Source organism: Chlamydotis macqueenii, chromosome 7 (assembly GCF_036417535.1).
Source record: "Chlamydotis macqueenii isolate bChlMac1 chromosome 7, bChlMac1.mat, whole genome shotgun sequence".
NCBI lineage: Eukaryota > Metazoa > Chordata > Aves > Otidiformes > Otididae > Chlamydotis > Chlamydotis macqueenii.
Window position 1 is genome coordinate 19,706,454 of NC_141562.1, and position 23,696 is coordinate 19,730,149.

Sequence of the window (23,696 nt, forward strand, 5' to 3'; positions counted from 1 at the left end):
ACCGGACTGCTGGCTCCAGGCTGGGGGCTGAGCCCGGCCGGATGGTCCCCAGAGCCCCGTCCCCATGCCCCGGCGGCCGCCCCGAGCGCCCCGGCCCCGTCCCGCACGGCGAGAAGCGGCTCCTCTCGCCCAGGCCGAATGCAGGAAGGGGCAGAGGGAGGGGAGCGGGGGGAGGGAGACAGGATCTTATGGGGGAAAGCTGAACCGGGACTTTCCTGTTCCGGGATACCGCGGTGGGAAAGACTGCTGCGAGCGAGGAACCGAGGCTGAGGACCGCAGCGCCCCAGCCGTGCCGCCCCCCCTCCGGACACAGGGCGGGTGTTCCTCTCTCCTACCCTCTCGGGCTGCCCGTGGGGCAGGGAAGGGAGGAGAGGGGCAGGAGCAGCCCAGCTGCACTCCGGGGTATCACTGCGGATCCTGCTCTGCCGTTCGCCCGTGGACTCAGGGAGCAGCGGGGGTCCTGAGGCGACCGGGCTCGGGGGGGCGTTAGCCGGCGGGGCGGAAAGGAGCTGCTGTAGGAATGACCGACGTCGTGGCAAAAACCTGTGGCAACCCGGGGGTGGCGGGACGAGGCGAGGGGGCACTTGTAACAAATTGAGTTGCAAGAGATGAGTGCAGTTAAAAAGGTTACTGCCTGGGGTGGGAGCTGGGACATGTTTTAACTGCTCGCTCTTGCGAATAAATGCTTTCTTTTCCGGGGTAAAAAAAGAAAAAAACTTCGTTTACGCGCACTGGGGTCTGCACACATGCTGCAGGCAATGAGTAATGATGAAACCAAATCTCTTAATGGAGGCTTTGCACAGGAGCAGAGCATAATCGCTCCCCTCCTGATACGCACAAGTTACAAAGTGATGCCCTAAAGAGCTGACCCAGCTCATCTGGATGTTGTCTCCAAAGTTTGAATAATTAGTGGCTTCCAGCAGCCTCCCCCTCCCCCACACTCGTTGCAGCCCCTAATTAATGAAAAGAGCCACAGGGAGGGATGAGAGCAGAGTCACTTTGCATGACGGAGTTGGGGCTAGACGTTTCTCTCTCTTTTCTTGGGGGGAGGCTTTTGAACGCGAGTGAAGTCCGAGGGAACCCATCCCCGGTGGGGTGCTGGCACGCTGCCCCATGGGTACTGCCCCCCAAACCACCCACCGCTTCGTCGGGGGCCTCGTCACCCGGAAAGTCGAGCGGTAACGCTCCGGTCAGGAGGCGCTCTTCCGTGCCACCAGTAAAAAGTGACACCTCCTCCTCCTCGCGACGTGCTGGTACCTGCAGGGGCGCAGGGCCCACCCAGGCGGGGCTGGAAGGGCTGCGGGGCATGGGTGTGAGCCCGTGGGTTGTTTCCCGGCTCTGTCCTGGCTCCGCAGCAGGCGTGCGGCTCCGGCCGGAGGCGGCCCGCTGCCCCGACGCAGCCGGCGGGCCCCTTCCCTCTGCGTCCCACAGGCACACGCGTGGATGCGGCGCGCCTGCCCCCGCCGCGCAAAACTTCTTCCCCGTCGGGCCCGGTGTTCCCTCCAGCAGCCCCTCGCGTGTTTTGTGCGGTGTGGGTTGCGGCCCGCAAGCCCGAAATGCAGTTCGCACTGCGGGGAACGCATCTCAGTTTCAGTTCCCTGGTTTTGTGCTGGACCGAGTTCAGACGCATCCAACCGCGGCGGCGGTGGCGGACTTAGCGAGAAAAGATTAGAGGGTCCACCGATTTTCAGCCGCTGGCTCGGTTTTAACTATGGACAGCTAGAAGCTGAATGCGCTGCTCGAGCAGCTTTTTGTGCACCGGCCAGTCGAGACCCAGCGATTACTTAGATCATGGAGAAATACGAGAAACCCACATCCTCTCTGGTGAAATTCGAAAAAAAATGAGCAAGCAGCGGCTGCTGGGCAGCAAGAATTCCCCCTCGCCTTCCTCCCGCTCCGCCGAGCTTTGGCCCCGACGGTGCCCGCCAGCGCCCGCAGCCTGCGCGGTCCCTGGACCCCCGGCCCCGGCCGCCCTCGCTAGCCCCTCTCCACAGCAACCGTCCTCCCCCGCAGCTCCCGTGAACTTTCAAAACGAAATAAAAATTCTACAGATTCCTCGGTGCCTCGTGAATATCTGATTGTTTCGTAAAATAACGTGGCAGACTTCAAGGCAGTCTCCAAAGCAGGATAATAAGGCACTACAAATTAAAAATTTGGCTGTAACTGTTTTCTGATATCGTGTATTGCCCCATTGCCCCTCTCCGAGCACTGATGGGTCCTCTCACCCGCCTTCTCCGAGGGGCAAGCGGTCCCGGCGAGGCGGCTCTGCTTTAGCGAAAGCAGTGACACCGCCGCGACGAGCGCTGCCTAGCGACTGCCACCGTTCGTGCCCAACCGAAAAAAAAAAAACAACCCAAACACTGGAGAACGTGGGTCTAGCGCCGGGGCAGCGGCTGCCGCAAGGCCGCCGGGTCCGAGCCTGGAGCGGGGGGTGTGCACGGTTCGTGCCTCAGCCCGAGGGAGGGGAGCGGGGAGGCCGGGCCGGGAGGGGGGGTGGGGTGCGGCACCCCAGCGCTCTGTCTCCAAGCTTCCAAGCTCCGTGAGGCGGGTGCAAGGTCTAACCCTCCCTCCCTACCCCTACCGCGCTGTTTGCATAAAGGCTGCCGGAATATAAACCCCTGCGGTACGGAGCGCAGAGGGAATTGTTCATCCCGGTTTCCTGACATCTGCACCCCAAATCACGTTTCCACCCTAGGAGGTGGTGGGACGCAGGTCTGGCCCAGCTACTAGCACCCTCCTCTCCCCCCCTTCCCCCGTAACGGCCTTCGTTCCACCTCAGCTGAATTGAAAGAAAACGCAAACTCCTGACTTCATCCTCTTCACTTCCCGTACACAGAACACGTAGGGCGTGATTCGCTCCCTGTATTGGTATAAGATTACTCTTTAATTGCAGCAAAAATCCATCCTTTCAAAAGCATTAGAGGGTTGACGTTTCTTTTCCCAATACAAGCCAATATTCAGATTACATGGACACTAATCAAATAACCCGGGTTATTTCATTTGTCAACATGTTCATAAGAATTTTCCACCAGGCGTTAAAGGCATTTATAAGGAACGACATCTTTCAAAAGCAATGTTGCTAGTTCAGATTTAGGGAATATTTGATTATGACAAGACGTTTGATGGTTTTATTTCACATACCGGCTGTGCCACAAATCGTTCCATACCTCAAATTCCTAATTTTGTATCGTGCGAGCGCTTTCTATGGAGCAGTGACTTTCGTTTTAAGCCATTCTTGTCAATACCTGCAGCTCCCGGAACAGCCTTATATTCAACAGCCTTGTCAGATGCTGTAAAGGAGGACTGGCGGGAAGGCTTTGGAGGTGGCTTTGTTGTGGGTTTTGTTTTGCTTTGTTTTTTCTCCCCAACTTTAAAAGAAACTCCTCTTTTAAAAGTACCCTTACAAGGGGGAAGCCCCTCCACCTCCTGAGCCCCCCCCCCGCACCGGTGCTGTTCGCAGCCGCTCCCGGGACAGTTTCTGCCTCGGGGAGCGCTCCGCGTGTCCCGGGAGAAGGGGGTGGCCAGGGGGCACAGCTCAGTGCCGGCGGGGTCCGGGGGCAGGGGCTGCGGTAGGTGTTTCCCAGAGCCCCGCTCTGGGCGGGGAGCCGTCGGGCGGGGGAGGAGGGTGCGGCCGCGCTGGGGCGGTGCGGCGGCGGGGGGCTGCCGGGGCGGCTCTTGGGGGGCCGGGCGGCCCCGGCGGCGGGGTGAGGGGTCCGCAGGGGGATCCTGGGAGGGGGCTGCGCCTTGCGCGCCGGGAAAAGGGGGCACGGCGGGGCCGAAGAGCCCCAGTTAGCCGAGAGGCCCCAGGTGAGCAGAGCCGGGGCGGAGGTGGCGGCGGGGACCGGGGCGGGGGGCCCGGCAGGGCGGGGCGGGGCGACTGCCGGCAGAGCGCGGGCAGCGAGCGGCCAAGCGAGCGCCGCCGTGGCCGCCCTCCCGGCCAGGCTGCGCGGCCGCGGAGCGCTGCGCTGCCCTCCCGGAGCCGGTAAGGGCGGTGGCAAAGGCCCGCGGCGGCGAGGGGCCGGGGCGTTTCGGGCCGCGCCGGCGGCCGGTGCGAGCCCAGGGGCGGTGGGGACGGAGAGGCAGCCCGAAGGGTCCCCGGGGGGGTGGGTTTGCCGAGGAGCAGGGCGAGGGCGCAGGGGTGCCCCGTGGTACCCGGTGCTAAACCCCGACGTTGGCACCGCCCGCCGCAGCGCGGAGCGAGGGGGCCACGAACAGAGCCCCCCGGGCGGCGGGTACCGTCCCTCGGCTGCGGGGCGCGGAGTGCGGGGAGCGGCCCCCCCCCGGGAGCCCCGAAGGAAGCAGGGCTCTTCTTCCTGGCCCCTCTTCTCTCGCCCAGACCTCTCGAGCATCAGCTGCCCTTTTTGTTGGTTACAGCTCCCCTCATCCTTCCGACTTCCACAGGTGACCGGAGCGTCGGGGCGGCGTTAGGTACTTACCGAGGGTCTGATTGCTTTTCAGAAACTGATGAACTTTCTTTGGAATATCTTCCATTGTTATTCTCTATTTGTATCTAACATAAGGCTATCCGTGTTCCTTAGCAGAAATTTCCTACTGGTTGAGTTAGAAGCTGCTAGTGTTGTCACTTTAAGATGTCAGATTGATCTTTACATTTACAAATCCTTCTGTGAAAAGGTTTCTGTCGGAATTCGGTCCACTACAAATGTTTGAAGCATTTTAATGTCTTTATTCTGTGATCAGACAGGTACTAGTTGGAAGAAATGTCAATAAAAACTTGATGGAAGACACGATTTTGAAATAGTTTATGTTTTTAATATAGTTGCTCTTAAATAAAAAGCAGTCATGCATGAAATTCGGAATTTAATAACAAATAATTGCTCAAGGGCTATCCCTTATTTTTGGCTTTTAAAAATGCAAAATTTAGTGCATGACAGCTCTTGTTACCGTTTATTAACTACAACTGGTACTAGAGACATGGATGTATTTAGGCAATAGGAAGACTGGGAGATTAAATTTAAGATTTCTTTCTTTTAATATGTGAAACTACACCAAAGCATAAGCTGCTCTTTGAGAAAGCAAATTTATTTGGTATTTAGGTATCTTCTGTTATTTCAAAGTAAAGTAGAGCTGCCTTATAGAACTGTATGGAGATATCTTATAGAAGAATATAGCTTTATAGCCATAGAAATATTAACGTAAAGTCAAAATATTGCTTTTACTTCTATTATTTGAACATAATACAACCAGATGAGAAAGTACAAAAATAAATTCTATATAAAGAATTATAGATTGTACGGAAGATTTTGCAGAAGAAATTACTTTAAATCCAGTATGTGATATGCAGATATTTCCATGTGTGTAATACCGTGAATCAGTTAATATAATTTTCCTACTGCACGGTCATATGTTACTTGGAAATGCTATTAATAAACACCAGGTCAAAGAACAAAGTATATTGTTGGGAAACAAATTATTTTAGGTCAGACCTATTTTAATTTACAAAATTCCATTAAAAGGTTTCTTTGCTTTATTGTAGTGTAAAATAAGTTGTTAATGTTGTTCCCCACAATTTCACATTACATAGTGTTCTTCAGCTCAATTACTTGCTGTTATTGGAGTTCACTTTATGTAGTAAATTTAACATTAATGTAAGTTAATGTTACTTAGTGCTGTTGAAGAAATCTCCAGTACTACCACGTGAAAGTGACTGCTCTTAGTTTTAAAATATTTCTCTTCAAATACAGATGAACACACAAAATTGCAAAAGGCTGCGTAGCTGTATGTATAGCTGTATGTATAGTTGTGAATGCATGTATGTGTATATATATGTGTACATAAATATACCTATATGCTTACATACCAATATATTAAATTCCTGTAAGAAAGAAACATTTGAACAGGTATAACATTTTTTTTAAAAAATCAAGAGCTACCAAAAATAAATAGCAGGACTGTTAAACAAGAACCTACCTTATTTATCTTGAACATAAATCAGATAACATAATTTCTTTCAGTTTGTGAAAAGGAGAAATGAATGTGAACTGTGTGAAGAGAGAGCAAAAATAATTTGTAACTGTTTTCACAAGTTACGCGTTTTGGTTCAGTCTGATGGTGTTTGGTTCAATCTGGTTGCATTTGGACTGTGTTGGTTCCTTGGTTGGTTGGCTGGATGTTTCACCTTTTCCTGTGGCTACACGAAGAGAGTGGTGGTTTTGTCTGCGTGGATGCCTGGGTGCAGGAACAGATGTACAAATCCGTGTGAGAACAAATGTGTTAACAGAAATTGCCATGGTCGGGGCTCCTATTTATGTGAATCAAACACGAATTTTGCTGAAAGTGGATACACAAATCTGTGTGACAAGTAACTTTCTTGCACTATGTTGACAGATGAATAGTTGCCTTCTCTGTTCTCCCTCCTATGGAATAACTTTATTGCTTTAAAATGCAAGTTTGTGGTATGATTTTTGTGTGTGAGAAAAGTAGAGGCTGGACTAGATGACCTTTAAAGGTCCCCTCCAACCCAAGCTCTTCTACGATTCTATGATTTTTACATCTGCTTTCTCTCCCTTCCTGGTTGTCCCCTGTAAAATTCAAAACTTCTGTGACATTTTGGGGCATTATGTCTATTGCTGAATGGTGAGCAATGCCAGAGCAGCACACGCAGAAATCAGACCAAGTCTCTGAAGTGACCACCTGTGCAATTCAGATTTGGAATATGAAATACTGTCTGCTCTAAACTGAAATATATCCATACAGTGTACTGCACGTACTATGCAGCTGCAATAATGTTAACTCATAATGTTTACATTTTGATAATCCCTAAACCTGGCTGAAGAGTTAAAACATGCTCTCTGTATCATACAGGAACCCTGTTTTTTAGATCTTAGGCCTTGAAACCACAAGAGCAAAGTGGTGGATAAAGTAATGCTTCCACTAGACAGAACAGCTGCAGTCCAGTGAAGAGTCAGTACTGGAGTCAGTACAGTGCCCTGCACACAAAAATTGAGTCTTTGAAAGCCAGCAGACTATAGAGCTGTAGTAAACTCCTCTTTATCCACAGGTGGACTGTCTGACTTACGAATGACTTGTACAAGCCAGTACCATCCACCAGGGTCCATTAGATCAAGATGCAGTGCCAGACAGAAGTACGAATTCTGCCTGTGGGGACAACCCAACTGGAAGGGAGTATTAACACATGTTATACATCATGGAGCCAAACTCCTAGACCCAGTCTGAATGAATCATTGAGCAGAAAATAAAGATATTTCATTATTTCTAATTAGGGCAGCATGGTATTACTGTTGCTTATTGTCCAGCTTGAAACATCAAGAGCCCTCCTAATGCCTGCACTGCACTGATTGTGAATGAGCACTGCGAAGTGTGGAACAGAGGCCTCAGTGACTCTTTATGGGGTCACTCATGTTCTATCAGATTGAAAACCTCCAGTTTACTACAAGGTCTGAGAGATCAATGAAGGCTTCACATCGAGCTATGTAGCTACAGTTGCATCACCCATCCCAGCAAATCAGTATTAACCAGTCTTTCCTGCTATGTGGAATAGTCCATTCCTCTCCTGTCTACCCCATTTCCTGCCACGGAGGACAGTGGCAATAGAAATGAGGATTCAATGTGGAAATTTTCTAAGAACATAGGGAAGTTTGGTGCTCAGCTCCCCTTTGAAAATCAGTGGGGACAGGATACATGACTCTAAGACTTGCTTAAATCTCAGTTATTTTCTTGTCAGGCGAGATCTGATGTTCAATCCCAGACATTTCATTCCCGGGTTTCAGGTAAAAAGTGGAAATTACATCCTTGTGGTGGTCTTGGAATAAGTGGTTCAATCCACATCTACCTGGAGAGGCAGCTCTGCATGTCTGTGGGGCAGCTGCCATGCACCAGGAGGGATCCCATTTCAGCTTTCCCCACCCTCAGAGAAAACAGGAAGAAACTTGGAAGCTTTTCTTTCAGTCTACACTTCCAAATGGCTCCTGTATTTAACAAGACTTGCTTAAGGGAAATGTAGAGCTTGAGGCATTTACTTGTTTCCAAGCAGGGATTTTAGCTCTGTCTTCTTCATTATTCCCACAGAAGTCTGAGAGATTGTTTGTAATAAAAAGATTGGGCAGCTTCATGATTCACTAGGCTTGGTATCCAACCAAGGTATAATGATGGTTCATCAAGACCTGTCAGTTTACATTGCATGTACTGTGTATTTCAGGTGATGGAAGATGGTGTGAAGACCATAGAGCCTTAAAAGAGTAAGAATTGCAGAACTACTCCCTGAAGTTATCATTAAAATTTAGCAACAAAATTGTGAGCACCTTGTAAGTTTGGAGTTCTCTGATTCACATGAAAACACCCAGATTAAAGTCACACTCCAGAAAGGGTGAGTTTCTGGAACATCAGAGTAGACATCAGTCTCTCCACTTTGAGCTACCTCATGAGCTTTTCAGGCGATGCTAGCCAGTGAGTTTCCCTCTTTCTACCCACTGCTTTTAGGGGCTTGTCAGGTCAGAGTTGTGCGGCTGCTGTCCAGGAAGGTATGACAAAAGAAAGCTTGGGATGCCTGGAATGCCAAGGGAAAACCATTTTCATGCATCAGACTAGTTCAGTCCCAATTTTATTCCACTCTTTAAGATTCAGTTCATCTCTGCAGTCAGCAAATTCCTCCTTGGTGCGTAGTTGTATTTCCTTCTGCTTCTTCCCAGGTGCCTTGCTCAGGCAAGCTGCAGGGACTGAGTCACCCCAGGATAGGGGATATGTTCAAAGCAGCAGTACATCAAGGGCTGTGAGGAACTGAGAAGAGAGGTACTCACAGTATGCCCCAGTCACAGCCCTGGACAGCAAAAACATTCCAGTCTCCACAGGCTTTATTATTATTATCTCAGTTTCTTTATCAGTGCTAATTGGGCTGCTCTTAACACATAGATAGGAAGTGGCACACTGGCAGGAAAGGGCTCTCCATGGATCAGCTGCCTCCTTACTTCTATGCAAACTGGGATCCAAATTTGCCACTGGTGAAATTGAGAGGACGAAAGAGCATTCTCAGAGCTCAGGCAATTCAAGGATTATTGTCTATGTGCTGTTTCTGGAAGATAGGCAGGATGCTAAACTTGAGACTCAGAAATAAGTCACACATGACTTCAGAGAGTTTTCTATCTTAAAATCATCAGCAACTTTTTCCTTTCCAAGGTAATCCAAGTCTTCTGTATACTCTGCTTGGGATGTAACGTCTGTCTGAGGGGTAGCAAACCCAGAGCTGGCTTTGTTCAGCTCACATAGGCTGGGAATGGCAGCACATGGCTATATCTGTCTGTCCTCTCCATGTACACATGTACAATTTTCTTCCTGTAAACAGGCTTTAAGCAGTAAAGGTGTGAAGGAACCACTTCACGCCTAAGAGCAAACAGCTGCCAGACCTGCCCCCAAGCTGACGCACAGAAGCTCTGTCCTGCAGCGGCAGTGAGCTGGAGGAAATGGCTTGCTTAGACTTTTCATACTTTAAAAGGACCTTCTCAGCTTGTAAGTTAATAGACATAGGAAACAGGCTGCAGTTCATTTCAGGATTTATTTTTGTGATTATGGAATTACTTATTTTGTCTTCTAAAACAAGAACTCTCCATTCCTTTATTTGATTTCCTGCCAGTTTCCTTCAGTTTTAGTTTTGAGTCTTCTTTGCAGTTCATAACTTGAATAAGAAGAGAAGAAAACCTTGCACAGAAGGAAAGCAAATGTATAAAACCCAATAAGTAAATTTTTTCACTTTTCTATCTCTGATTCCCTTGGAATTCCCTTCATGTGTTAAATATCCTCAGTTCCTTCTAACAACAGAGAATAATAAATGCTGCAGACAGAAGCACTCTGTCTGCATCAGCTCAATTCCTTTAATATCTGTAGTTTATTGTGCGTGACACTGCATGTCTGATCATGGATTCCTCAGACCGACAGACCTCCTGTTGAAATCAAAGCCAGTTTTCTCAGCAGCCACAGGAGTGCATTGGCATGAAGTCACAGGTTATGCGCTTCAGGGAAAATGCCGTCACACTTTTGAGTAGAGGTGAAGGAAATGATGGTTCCAGTATTTCATATTTCTTTTTTTCCCTTTTTAGTTTTGTTGACAGGACAAATGCAGGGCTATACTGTTTACATTAATCCTTGCTCTGGAGAAATTCTCGAGTAGATGTAAAAATGGTTGGAGAGACTGTGGGATGATGCTTTCCAGAATGAAATACTTTCCTTTGTTTTTATGAGTAACTTCTGTGCTGGTTTCCTGTCCAATTAGGGTAATTGCTTTGAAAGTGATATCGCTATATGCAAATTAATCCATAGTTAAAATGGAATGTAAAGGTGAAATAGAAGAAGCTATTGACATTTTTAAAACTCATATTAGTTTAAGAGAAACATTTTTTATTATTTTCTTCCATTTATGATTTTGAAGAGCTGAGCTGGCTAATTAAGTTCTGGTTGAAAAGTTTCCCCTATTGCAAAGGTGATTCATTTGTTTCCTTCACACTTGCAAAGTCAGTCATAATATTAAGCAAGGCTACCAGTGCTTTTATGACCACCAAGAAACATCGAGTGATGCCACAGTTCAACATCCTCACTTTGGCAGGGAGAATCAGGCCAAGTCCAATTGGTCTTCCTACATTTGGGCATTTCCAGACATTTCTTAGAAGAGCTTGCAGTGACATCTGAAGGCCATGTAGTAGAAAATCAGGGATTTGAAAATTAGATCAGTGTTCCTATGCCCTTCTCTCACTTACCCTCTTTAGAACCATATTTTTCTGATGAGATGAGGCAGCTATGTAAAATTGGTTTTCAGGAAGGCAGAAGTGGTAAACCTAGTTAGTTAATGGGATGATAACGTGAGTGCTAGGAAATGGGGAAAGAGAGGAGAAGGCTATCTGCAGGGTTCCAGCTTGGAAGAGCGTTCAGGAAAACAAAAGATGACTAGCAATTTGTGGGCTACTTCTGGAAGCAAGCAAGCTCGGAGCAGTTGCTGTGAGCACTATCTATTTCATGTGCTTTTTGATGGAACATCCACAATTGCATAATCCATAGGGAGTTGCCTGCCCATAGGTACTTGTTGTTTGACAGATCTGTCACACTTCTCAGAAATCAAGATGCAAAATCCATCACTCAGGGACATGGTATATGTGTATGAGATACTCTCTGGGGGGATGAAAAGACCATTAAATAGCAAGTTCCTAAACTCATCCATATGAAGAATTTGTATCTGTGACAGATAGAATATGGAGAGTACCCAGCATCTAACAGGTGATCTGACTCTAATGTGCTACTAAAGCATTATAAATATTCATTTTATTTCGCCCTTTCAGAGACATGGGTGAGGGTGAGCCCAGAGGGATAGGAACTGCTTATGCAGAAAATAAGGGAAAGCAGCAGTATTATGTTGCATGAGGGGGGATCATGTCTCTAGGGGGCAATGGCACTCCCAGCATGGGCAGTTTGAGGCAAGCATCTCATTGCCTGCATGATACAGAGCTGAAGATATGACCTTCAAAAAGGCTTAGGACAGAGCTCTGTAAACTTTGCAATATAGTAGAAAAGGAGTGAATTAGTCAGATGTACGACAGGTAGCAAACCTGTAAGAAATGAGTCTAAATCTACCCTCTTTTAGTTTAAAAACATTATGGTACATTGAGTTTGAGGGATGCTTTAGTTAGGATAGAGGAAAGATGTGTTAGTCAGAAAATACCTGATATTCCTTATTAAGCTTCATTTCCCCCATCCCATCAATCCAGAAGAATTAAATGGAACTGAAGATATGCACATATGGATTTATTTGCTGGAGAATAAATACTGATTTATTTACCCCATGGCCAGATACCTTTGCCACAGGGCAGTGCTTCTCATGAGGAGTGATGGCTTCCCTTCCCCTCCCCAGAAGGGAGGACTGGCCTGCAGGCAGGCCCGTGGGACGGGGCGTACAGGCAGAAACTCCCATGTCCAGGGGATCCGTTCCCGCCCTTCCTTTTGGGTGTGAGGAAGCCCTTCAGCATGACGGACGGACGGACAGACGGATTTGGGATCGGGGAGCAGGCAGCACACACATTGCTGTGAACTGTTGGCTCCTTCACCAGGGAGCTCAGAAGAGCTGTCCGGGTTGGAGCTGATGGTTGCAGGCCCATCTTGCAGGTAACAGTGCTAAGGGGTGTCCTGCCCCTTTGCGAGCCTTTCCTTGGGAGGTACATAACGGCAGTAATCACTAGGTGGTGCTGTTCCACACAAATCCCTCAGTTTTCCTTGGTATCCAGACAGTTTTCAGCCTTTGGAGAAATGGTTCTTGTTAGGGTTGGGATTATAGTAGCTCTTTGAAAAGCTGCTGAAATAGAGAAAAGTAGCAGGCAGCAGTAGCGAGCTGGGAGGGAGTCTTGCTTCTTCAGACCCTGGTATCTGTGCTTTGGCTGAGATTTTTGGAGGATGAGACTGACTGCACATAGGCAGCACCCACTCTCATCCTAGGAGAAGTGTGTGTGCTCAGATCTAGCCTCCTTCCCCACTGAAAACTCAGCTCTGAGGGCCCTGGATTGCTCTTTCCTCCAGAGTGACACCAGTGTGCCAAGGCACAGCACTCTCCTAGTTTACCTGGAAAAATTCAGATGAATTTCACAGAAAGGGAAATCTTAGTAAGAGGAGTCCCCTTCTAAGTGGGGGAGTCATAAGTCATAAGTGAAAAAATAAAATAATGTCAGAAGAGATTAGGAATTTCCTGACTGCAAATTATTTAGAAAAGAACTGTCTCAGGTTATAATTTATTTCTAAACTTTTTCTTATTTAGAGAGACTTTTTAAGCACTTTAGATCTCAAATTTATTTCTGATGGTTTGGAACTTTTATTTTTAGTATTATTTAAAACAAATATGCCTTGACTGTTTCAATTTATTAAAAATTTGTATAATTTAAGTGGAAACACGTGCATATGTATAAATATGTTGTATGTAATCAGGTAGGTCCTATATATATTGTACAAATACGTACACAGTTCTCAACATTTTGTTCTCATACCGATGGTAACTTTAGGAGACTATTGAGAAACCAGGCAAACCATTACTAACAGAGCAGAGATCCATTCTATCCTTCTCTTAGCAACTAGTCTCTGGCAAATCATCTGACCTTTTTTTTACCCCTTTAACTCCCACTCTTTGCCTTGGTTGTCTGGTTTAGGCCTTCATCCTTCAGATGTTTAATATATACTGCATATGTTACCATGTATTTTAGTATTTTCAAGTAAGGCCATAGACCTTGCCTACGAGGAAGAAATTATGCTGAATTAACTATACTGATTTAGAAACTGACTTAGTTAAATGAGTGCAACTCTCCTGAGCACTTTATATCACTTCAGTTTAAGTAATGAGTCAGTGAGTAACAAATCAATTCTGTTGGCAGAGAGTGAGAAAGATTAGACTGGATCTTCAGCCCTTCCATCTCAGTATTTATTAGGCTAAGGCCTCTTCAGGGCTTGGTGCTGTTCTCTTTAATTTTCCCTGCTTAATGGACCTGATCCAGCTCTTGATGGTGCAAATGAGGGTTTTTCCATGACCTCCATCAGGGAGCTGGAGATGGCAATATCTTTATTAAAAACCTAGAGAAGCTTAGAATGACAGATAATTAAAACCTGCCTCCTCACTGCATACAGAGTTCTCAGACTGTGGCTTATATTGCAGAAATCACCTCTTCTCTGAAAAATGTAATATTCTACATACAGGGCAGGAAAATTCATCCTCTAAAGACAATCCTCTAAAGCAATCTCTACTAACATTATGCTAAGAGTATCACCATGCAAAGAGTCATAGTCTGATTTTATTTTCCCAACAACAGCAGATAAGTAAGATCTCACATGTATTTTGAAATGGGATGAAAATCCACAGATTTTGTGCATTTGGGTTGGATATACTTGGGACTCAGGCTATTCCTGTTTTGTACCTGCTTAACCAGAAACTAGACTAATCAAACTTCCAAATCAAATAGCATGGCTTTTTCAAAATGTATTTCAAAAAGTATTTGCTTTTTTATTGTTGTTCTCCTTCTCTACCTTTCTTCACACTTCTACAAACTACTACTAATAAATAAGAATTATACATTAAAATATATTAAAATAAATAAAAAATCTGAGAATATGCTGAACAAGAATCTGCTGAGTTCCACTCACTGATAATTTTACTTACTGTTTCCAAACCTTCTTATTCCTGGCTGTAGAGAGTAGCAGTGTAGCAGAAGGTGAACTACTGGAATCTCTGACTATTCCAGAAAAGAATAACTCACTTGTTTACAAACCTAAGATTTTGATTTAGTGCAACGTCATTTTTCTTTTTCTGAACCGGATGCCAGTAAAGCTGTAAACTCTGAAACTAACAATGTCCTGGCATGCTCTGACAATTCATCTACAGTTCCAGGAAGTCTTCATATTGTAAGTAGTAAAGCCCCCTTCCATTTCCATCTCCATTCCAAATGCGATTTCTTGTTTATTTTACAGGTTTATGATGGAACTTACATCTTTGCCTAAATTCCTTTGGACAAGTGACAACAAACTTCTGCATCACCATTTTCCGGACGTATTGGCTACTGTTCATACCACACAAGACATTCCTGAGGAAGTTGTTTTTGGACCATGCATGCTCCAGAACACTCTGCTGGACACTGTAGCTTTTATTGCTCTCAAGTGTTCTGATAGACGGAACATCCATTATGTATTTAAGGTAGGAGAAAGCAGCATTTAATGTTACTCACATCAAAAAGGCTTACACCATTCCTGAGAAGGTAACTTTGCCAAGGAGCAGATTTTGTTTTGTTCAGCACAACTAACAGCTCCTGCAAAGGGGAGAAGTAGCCGGTGCATTTCTGATTTATGAGCTGTAGACTGGAGGAACCTTGGTGAAAACTGTTTCCTTTGCAGGAAGAATACAAAGTCCCACTTCTATGCTGATGATGATGACCTGCATCAGCACTGACCAGGAATAGGAGGAAAGAGGGACAAATAGTTGAGAAACTTCACACTCAGGTTTCATCCTTACAAAGGACAACAGAGGCTTATCAGAAGGTGTGACTGCTCTGTGAGAGCAGAGATGGAAGACTGTGGCATTGCACTGGTTCATGCAGGTGGTACATTCACAGCATTTATTGGCAGATCTGAGCAAGCATTAACCCTGTTTGCTCAGTTATTATCCATAAAAGTAAAATCACAGTGTCAGTGACTTCAGTACAAGCTGTATGAACTGTAGAAGATATCAGTCAGGCAACTAGACCACACAATCTTCAGGCAGCTAAAACTTATTGCTATTGGTACATGGACCTGCTGAAGTTAACTTAGTTCTATGTGTCTGTGTTGCAGCTGTACTTTTCAATCACTGTAGAGATTTCTGTGAAACAAAAGGAACTGTCATGTAGGGAAAGTCAAAAACCCCAGGACTGTGATGGAGTGTTAACTCTCCAGCTCTAGTTCCCAATTTTTTTTTGTTCCCCACCCACTGTCTATCATAACATTTTCCTCTGAACAATGCATATTTCTCATACTGGCCTCTTACCTTGGTTTTCTGGGTCTTGGCATGTATTTCAGTCACCATTGGTGGTTGGCTCAGATCTCTGTCTTTTGGCAGTAAACACATCAAATTCTGTGCCAGTAGCTGTTTCAGATGCAATTGGTGGTCCCATATACTGTTAGCTACTCATAATTAAAGTAAATCTTCCAGAAATCAGGAACTATTGTTAAGCTTCTAATTCTGTGTGTAGACAATTAATTAACAATTCAATCATGATACTATGTTGTTATCATGGCAATGAGGTGCAAAACAAGAAATGGGTTGTGATGTGCTGGCTGTGGTACAAAGAGAATAGACACAGGAACAATTTGGCAAGGTGGGTTCTTTGCAGCTGAGGTTCATGTTCATCATAGTTTGGCAGCACTCCTCCAAGACTTTGAGGAATATTATTTCTAAAAAGGGTTTCCTCATCTTGGGCTTTTATATTTAGTTCAAAAGGGAGCTCTTTGGTTTTTTTCTCCTGTATTCTTGGGGACCCTAATTTGAGCTCCTTGGGCCAATTTGTACACTTGGACAAAGAAAATGCCTTGGCAATCATTGGCACAGGTGGTTTTTTCCAGCCAATCATTTACCCCAGCAAAGCAAACCCTCCCTTTACAAAAGTGTCTATCTCACTGAGTTCCTCTGCCTCTTACAGCTTCTTGTGGGTTCCAAGGAAGAGTCTTGTTCTCTCCCTTCTCCTCCAGCCTTTATCAAGGAAGCCACATTGCCTCCATAGCCCAGTTGTGATTGAGTCTGTTGAGGTGAAGCCTTTACCTCATATATGGGTGCAAAGGATTCATCTGAGGTATTGCCATCTCCAGAAGAGGATGAACTTGCAGGGTTTGTAGTGTCTCTAAACACATGGAAAAACGAAAGCTGGTGCATGCTTCTAGTTGACAGCATCCAGATCTTATGTTCTCTCCTTTACTCCTCCCCACCTTCTCTAAGCTCTCTCAGCTTTTTCCCTGCAGGCCTGGTTCATGGAGGAGCTGTGTTCCCTTTGACTTTGCTTAGAGTGCTGGGTGGGTGCTCGGTATTTCTGAAGCACAGACACTAATAAATGACAGCCTCTGTCATAGCTATTAGTTACAACCACTGTGTGTGGGTGGGTGTGCTTGTGTCGCTGTCAGACTTCCATATTTCTCAATCATTGTTAATTCCCGTGGCGTTTAGAGAGAACCAGTTACAGAGCATGCTAGTTTATTTTCTCCCTTATACTAATTAACTCTTATCCTAATGGTCCCTTAATGTTTCATTCTTGTATTGAAGCTACTAATGTGATCGTAGTTTTCATGGTAAGTAATAGTCAGAGAGAGTTAAAAACAGAGAAAGAAATAGCCAAAATGTTCTGTTTCTGATACCAGACACCAATGAAAGACTGCCCTGCAATTAGTGGAAAACAAAGAGCTATACATTGCTTGGGGTGAAATTTAGATCATACTTGTCATTAGACATTTTTCATTTCCAAACTTCTTCCTTTCTAAACAATTACTTAGTGCTTTAAAAATTAGTTGAAGCTTTTTATGTGTGTAAATGTTGCCCTTGATCACCCTGTGTTTCAGCCTCTCAGCTATGAAAACCTTCCCCATCTTTCAAATACTGCAGAGGACATAGATCTGTTGTGGTAAACACCAAGGAAAAACCTATAAAGAGATAAATCATTCCCTATTCAGAGCAAATACAAAAAGTAACTAAGATGGGAGCCACACACTGAATGAGGAAGACAAAGCCAAATGTTTTATAGTTATATTGTTTTCAGAACATGATCAACCTGTGACTAAATTACTCAAGGGTCCTGTGGAGAAAGAAGTATATGTGACTGAGGACTATGCTGTTATATACACACAGAAGGGAAATTTAATTGGAGCAGTAGACTTAATATTATTTTCTTAACTTGTGAGTGCCTGACCTTCCAACCTAAGCAACATTTTTTAACTTAATCTGTTCAGTACTTCTGAATGCAGACGTACTGAACGTAAATCAACCACTTGCAACTCTTAGAAATAATTTAATGAAAAATATTCATCTGATGAATTTTAATCTGTTTAGAAATGTTGAAATTAATTTAATCAATTTATCAAAAGCAGGAATAGGAACATATTATTTTATTTCTGAAAAAGGAAAGAGATCATATAAGTACTTCTTAGTTGTATTTAATAAATTCTAATTTTTACATAACCTAGCCAAACAGTTATATATGCAGATGTTGTCTCCTTGGGGTGTGGAATCAAAAATCCAAGATTATTCTTACACCTCCTGATCCATATTCTTTTACGTCAGTGAAAAACTCCACATGCAACTGCCCAGAGTGTGTGCTCATTTCTGGGCTCTCACGTCGCTGATCCAGGGGTCTCCACATCTCACATCCCCCAGGCCACAGCACTAACACTTCTCCTGACTCATATCTCATTTTCCCTTGGGATTGAGACCACTGCTTACAGAGGAGCACACCTTCTGTACCTCTGTGATCAACACCTGACACAATCCCACAGGACAGACTGTATCGGACAGAGGACATCATCCTTGCCATGAGTGGGCTAGAGGCTGACCAATGTACCAGCCCTCGCATTGCCATGGGAGGTTACATGTGAACACTGGTGATTCCTTCTCCCTGCCATGCAGCTGTATTCCCAGAGCTCTCAGCGCTCACACCGAGGAAGCCTTCTCCCTATGATGACTTTGGATTTGGTGACACTGGCGTATGAATTGGGCTCACAGCTTTGGCATACTGGCTCTGTGTGAGGCAGAAAATAGACTTTGAATTTGATGGAAATGTATTTTGGGTCCCAAGACCTGAAACTTTCCTTTTTTGTGTGCTGTCTCACAGGTAGATGTTACATCTGTGCACAGTCCCACAGGACTGCCTTGGATGAGACTTGTACAAGCAGCTGCCAATAGCAAGGAGCAGAACTTGGAAGCTTACTTAGAAAACAGTCAGTTATATTATCGCACTACCAGGAAAATCAACAAAAATGAAGAGCTGCTTGTCTGGTATGATGAGGAGCTTTCCAGCCTCTTAGGCTTCAATGAGATAAAAGCACAGAGTCCCCAGAATGGTAAGTACTAAATTGTTGACTGCAGGGGTCACTGAGGACCAAAGTGAGTGATCTTGTATGTGGTGATCTTGTAATACAGGAAATAAAACCTGTCTGAATCCTTAGCTGGTCAGCTAAAGGAAGAGACCTTCTGCCTGGGTACTCCGCTGGAGGCATAGAGCAAAAACAAATGTACAGTTCTCAATATAATTTTCATTGCTACTTGCCAGCAGAGGATGGTGCACTAGGGATTAATGCTGAAATTTTTGAGCCATGTAATGGACATCTATGCACCTGACTATCTTGGAATTCTAAAAGCCTAAAATATCAGTTGGAAATATGGCTTTTTTATCTCATTGAGGAGTTATGTGTAGGCTAGTGTTCAGCTTTAACCTTGTAAATTAAGATGGTTGTAAAAAATATGTAACAACCCAAACAGTACTGCGTACAGCAAAGTCTGCCTGTTTAGCTTGGGACACAGTGGGAGCAAGGAAAAGGGTATGATTTTCATTCTGAGATATTGCTAGGAATTTATTGTTCCAAAATAAATTAAGTTGGCAATTGTTGAAAAAATAAAAATCTAGATTATGGAGACACCAAGGATATAACTGTCAGGTCTATGCCAAGGTTGACTCTAGCTGTCATTTGCTCCAACTTTTGATCTATATAGACTGGAACTAAACCCTTTCTACATTCCCTTTGATTGATTTAAACACAGCTGATATGGCTTGGTTAGTAAAGGTGTAGGTTGGTAAAGGTATGAGTTGGTAAATTTATATGGTAATATACTTTCCTTTAAATTAATGTCAAATTAATATAGACACAGTATAGCAGGAACCCACTAAATTGTTTTAACTGATTTCTATGTATTCTGTTAGCTTCTGTGTAGAGACACACTGTCAGCCCTATGAATTTACCAGGCCAAAGTGTTTCCTACACAAGAAACACTATATATAGACTCAGGACTTTAAACTAGCAGGAATAATGTTCCACTCAAATCAGCAGCCTTATTTTCTTACAAAAAGTTCAGTTTCTGTAGTTTGGGAAGCGATCTATGCTGTGCTGAGCCTACAAATTGTGGGTTTGTAGTCCCACCTAACCGATATATGAACTTAGATACATATGCCAGGCTTCAGGTGCTGTCTAGCATCATTTGAATTTAAAAACTGCTGTGTGAAATAACATAGTATGGATACTGTTTACAAAGGTTAAGTTGTGCCATATGTGTCTTGGTCACTGAATTATGTACTGTCTGTTCATGGGCAATCAATCATCCCAATGAACCAGAGACGCAGTACATCCAAAGGCTGGAAGGAAACAGTGTCATGCCAATGCATGTTCCCCTTTCCTCCTGCTCATCGCTGGCATTGTTTCATTTCAAACATCATTTTCTGTGCCACAGGCATCTGTGCCTTGAGGCATACAGCGATTTGCCAAATGAGCATGTGTAAGGGCTTCAGGCATTGTTGTCAGATGCTTTGTGAAAAGTATTAACCTTCCAGAGTATACTATGCAGAAAATAGAGGCTCATGCCAAAATCTTTGAGTCCAGGTCTAAACCACATTATTATAGAATTGTATAATATAGTATATAGAATTAACATTAAACCTCTATTAAAGCCTGTGACTTACTTAGGAAATGTAGACCCAAATCTGGGTTCAGACTTTAAATTGTCATAAAGTCCATATGGTTTTACCTAGACCATTGTGTACTGTCCTTTTACATAATACAAACTTAGCTTGAGAGTCTAAATGAAACCGTTTCTGCAAGTAGCACATCGGTGAACCATTTTCCATAGCAGCAAGGGACCTGATTCTGCACTGGCATTAACTTTACCATGTGTAATCTATGACACAAGAAATGATTTGGGGATTTTTGTTTGTGTCAATGACAGGATTGGGATCTGCCCATGATTCTGACTTCACAAAACTCATAATTTATTTTCTGTTTCTGCAGAGCTGAGATGCCAAGAATGTGATCGAGTCTTTAAATGTGAGCATTCCTATCTCTCCCATGTCCGCTTCCTATGTGTCCCAGAGAAGAGTGCCCTGCTATGGAGAAACTTCCAGAACCCTAGGCCTGAAAAGAGCAACTTAGCTGAGCAGACCACGAATTTCCACAGCCTGGCAAAGGATTTAGAGGTCAAAATGGCAGCTTGTAAAGATGATGCCCATGGCGTCCCAGGAGAAAAAAGAGCAAAATCTGAAGAGGCTGAGAACAACAGGAGCAGGAAAACAGTGTTGTTGGAGAAAACCAATAATCTGAGTGAGGAACATAACTGTGGGGGCAATGAAGAGATTGGGGGAGAGCATGCATTGGCTGGTTCTTTCTGGAAGCTTAGTTCAGGGAGGCAGTCAGCTAGGAAGGACACTTTAGAGCAGAAGCAGAGCGCTTTCACTGAGGTCAGGACGATGAAGGAGAAGCTGAGGAATGAGAGATCAAAGGAGCCAGAACAGGAGGATGGTACAGTCCCAGTTGGTAAAGAGCAGATGTCAAAGGAAGTGTTGCTGAACTCCTCCGGTAGTGCATTCTCCTTTGTGTGGCCCACCAGAGCCCGAGGAGAACAGAAGAGTGCTTTCAGCAAACCCAGTAAGTGTCTAACAGAAAGAGCTGCAATAAATTCTTCTCATCCCGTGAGTGAGTCACCAAAGAGCCTGGGGGAGCTGTCTGGCTTCCTTGCCACCACAGACATCATGTGCTGCAGCGCTCTTCTCAATTCTAAGTTCTTTGTCAGTGATTTGTGTAATGCTCAGATGCTGCAGACAGGCATCACTCGGAGCAATGTTTTCCCATATACCTCAGAACCATGGCCCAAACAAGCAGGAGGACAGTTACAAAACACGACTACCACTTCTTCTTCCTCCTCTTCCTTGACTCTTCTTCCCCCCACCTTCACATCCTTTGGAGTGGCTGCCCAGAACTGGTGTGCCAAATGCAACCTGTCCTTCCGCATGACATCTGATTTAGTCTTCCACATGCGATCACATCACAAAAAAGAATACTCCTCAACTGAATCCCAGTGCAAGAGGAGACGAGAGGAGAAGCTAACATGTCCCATTTGTCATGAGTACTTCCGAGAACGCCATCATTTATCCCGGCACATGACTTCTCATAATTAGAGCTGTACAGACAGAAGTCACCAGGGGACTGAGCAGGCTGGGTAAAGAAGGGGAACATAGTTCACTTGTATCCATTTCTTTTGGAGTTTACATTAATTTCTTACAGGAAATCACTGTTTACAATAATTTATAATAGATGCTTTGCAAAAAATATAAAATGTTTACAAGAGTCTGAGTGGGTTGTAAGTTTTGAAAACTCAACCTAGCCCTTGTCAATCTATTTTTGAGGAAATAAAATAGTGAAATGAATGCACATGCAGTATTAATTTGCAAAGAGTTGAGAACAAAATTACTATTTTGCAAACAGACTTTTCTTTGCTTGTATTTGATTTGCTGGTGTCTGTGCAGTACAATGTAAATATAGAAGTAACAACCACCTCATTGAATAAGGACCCTTTAAGTACTAAAAAAATCAGAGCTTATAAGTTAATGTTTCTAGCAGTTTTGGTGGACTCTTACTCTTTTATGTTAGCTGAATTAGCTCTCTTACCAGATATGTGAGTCTGAGTAAAAAACTTATATCTCACTGTCTCCTTGTCTTTGAAAGGGACTTGAAGTTAAGACTCTGTCTGAAATTTGTGATTGCCAAAGAGGATCTAACTTGTAAATCAGTATATCTGAGTTCTGTTCTAGGCTCTGCCACTTTTGAAATATCTTTTACAAAGTCAAATCAACCTGGATCTGTATCAAAATGTGACCCGTTGTCAACGTTATTGTGTACACAGGGAGCACAAATTCTGCCCTGATGTGTGCTTGCAAGATCTGTGTGACTTTGGTAGGCATACAGATCTGATGGGGGTAGAGTTTGGTCTATAGTTTTCTGGTTTTGGATATACTGAAGAAAGCAACTAGAGTATTTGAGTTACTGTTAGCTACGGATAGATCGAATCTGCACACGTTAATTGTGGATGATAGGCTCTGTTCTGCTAACAGCTAGAAGAGGAATGTCCTTCACAGAATGGCACAGGCATACATGAATTGCATTGCATTAGACCAGCTTGTCCATCTTCTGGTTTCTACAATAGCCAATTTCAGGTTTTTTTTTTTTATTTTATTTGTAAAGACAGTGCCAAATTCTTTCTATAGCCTGTCCATATGACACATTTTTCTCTTGCCTGCTTTGGTTTGAGCTCTGCTTAGTCTCCGAAGCGGATGAGTTTATACTGCTCTGGGTGTGGGACGAGGGAAGCAACAATCCTGTCTATTGTTACTGCAACTCATCTAATTAATCTTTCATTACTTTTTAAATCCATTTAGAGGCTTGCTCCTGATAGCTTATGACAATGTGTTCTTCAAGCGAGCATTTATCTCTCTCTTGTACAGTATTTTTTCAGGTTGTCTGATGGTTTTGTGGCCTGTTTCTGAGCCTCATCTGCTATTACTCCATTTCAGATAGAGAATGATCAGAAATCACTAATTTCCCAGCTAAGAGTAAAGGACATTGCAATATGGTCCTTATTCTTTTCCACCATACTGATGATATAGTCCAGTGTTTGTTTGCTGCATGCTAGATGGAAGTTTTCTTTGAGTTCCCATGATGATGCCTAGGCTGATAATGTGCAAGTATCAGCAAGTAAACACATCTGAGTGATAAAAGATAGACTGAGAGTCTTAGGCTGTCAGTTGGGATCAACATACTACACTCATTGTTATCTCTTTGGAGATTTCTATAAGTCTGGAGACTGTATTCTTCCCAATATATTGCTATTGAACATTAACACATGGCTGTTTCCTATTAACATAAACATTTGACTTATTGCAGGCCAACCACTGGCCATGACTCTTTCATTAGAGTCATTAAAAACTAAGGAACAAAAGCTTTGAAACATGGAGCACAGGGAACAACCTTGCATTGAGTAGGGGATGATGTGGTTTCCTTCTAATCTTTCCATCTCTATTTTGTGTCCAATAACATTTACTGTGTAAGTAATATATTTATGGCAAGGTTTAACGACCCAAATTTCACTCCATCTGGTTTTATGTGGGTGCCAGCCAGTTTACTGTGAAGTCAGTGTCCATAAAGTGTAATGAAGGACTCCATGG

The 23,696-nt window shown here is 44.2% G+C and overlaps 2 protein-coding genes across 2 annotated transcripts in view; one reads left to right on the forward strand and one right to left on the reverse strand.

The window, feature by feature from the left end:
• The window catches only part of ANTXRL (ANTXR like), a 59,429-nt gene extending 58,181 nt beyond the window's left edge, over positions 1 to 1,248 (reverse strand). The window contains exon 1 of the mRNA XM_086752335.1: positions 1,141 to 1,248. The gene's annotated coding sequence lies outside the window, so the exon portion shown is untranslated. The remainder of the gene's footprint in view (positions 1 to 1,140) is intronic.
• Positions 1,249 to 3,698: 2,450 nt separating this feature from the next.
• Positions 3,699 to 22,188, forward strand: ZNF488 (zinc finger protein 488). Its single transcript, XM_086752446.1, has 4 exons — positions 3,699 to 3,807; positions 14,455 to 14,677; positions 18,327 to 18,555; positions 20,491 to 22,188. The coding sequence occupies exons 2-4, from the start codon at positions 14,459 to 14,461 to the stop codon at positions 21,651 to 21,653; spliced, it is 1,611 nt and encodes a 536-aa protein (XP_086608572.1). The 5' UTR covers positions 3,699 to 3,807; positions 14,455 to 14,458; the 3' UTR covers positions 21,654 to 22,188.
• The last annotated feature ends 1,508 nt before the right edge of the window (positions 22,189 to 23,696 follow it).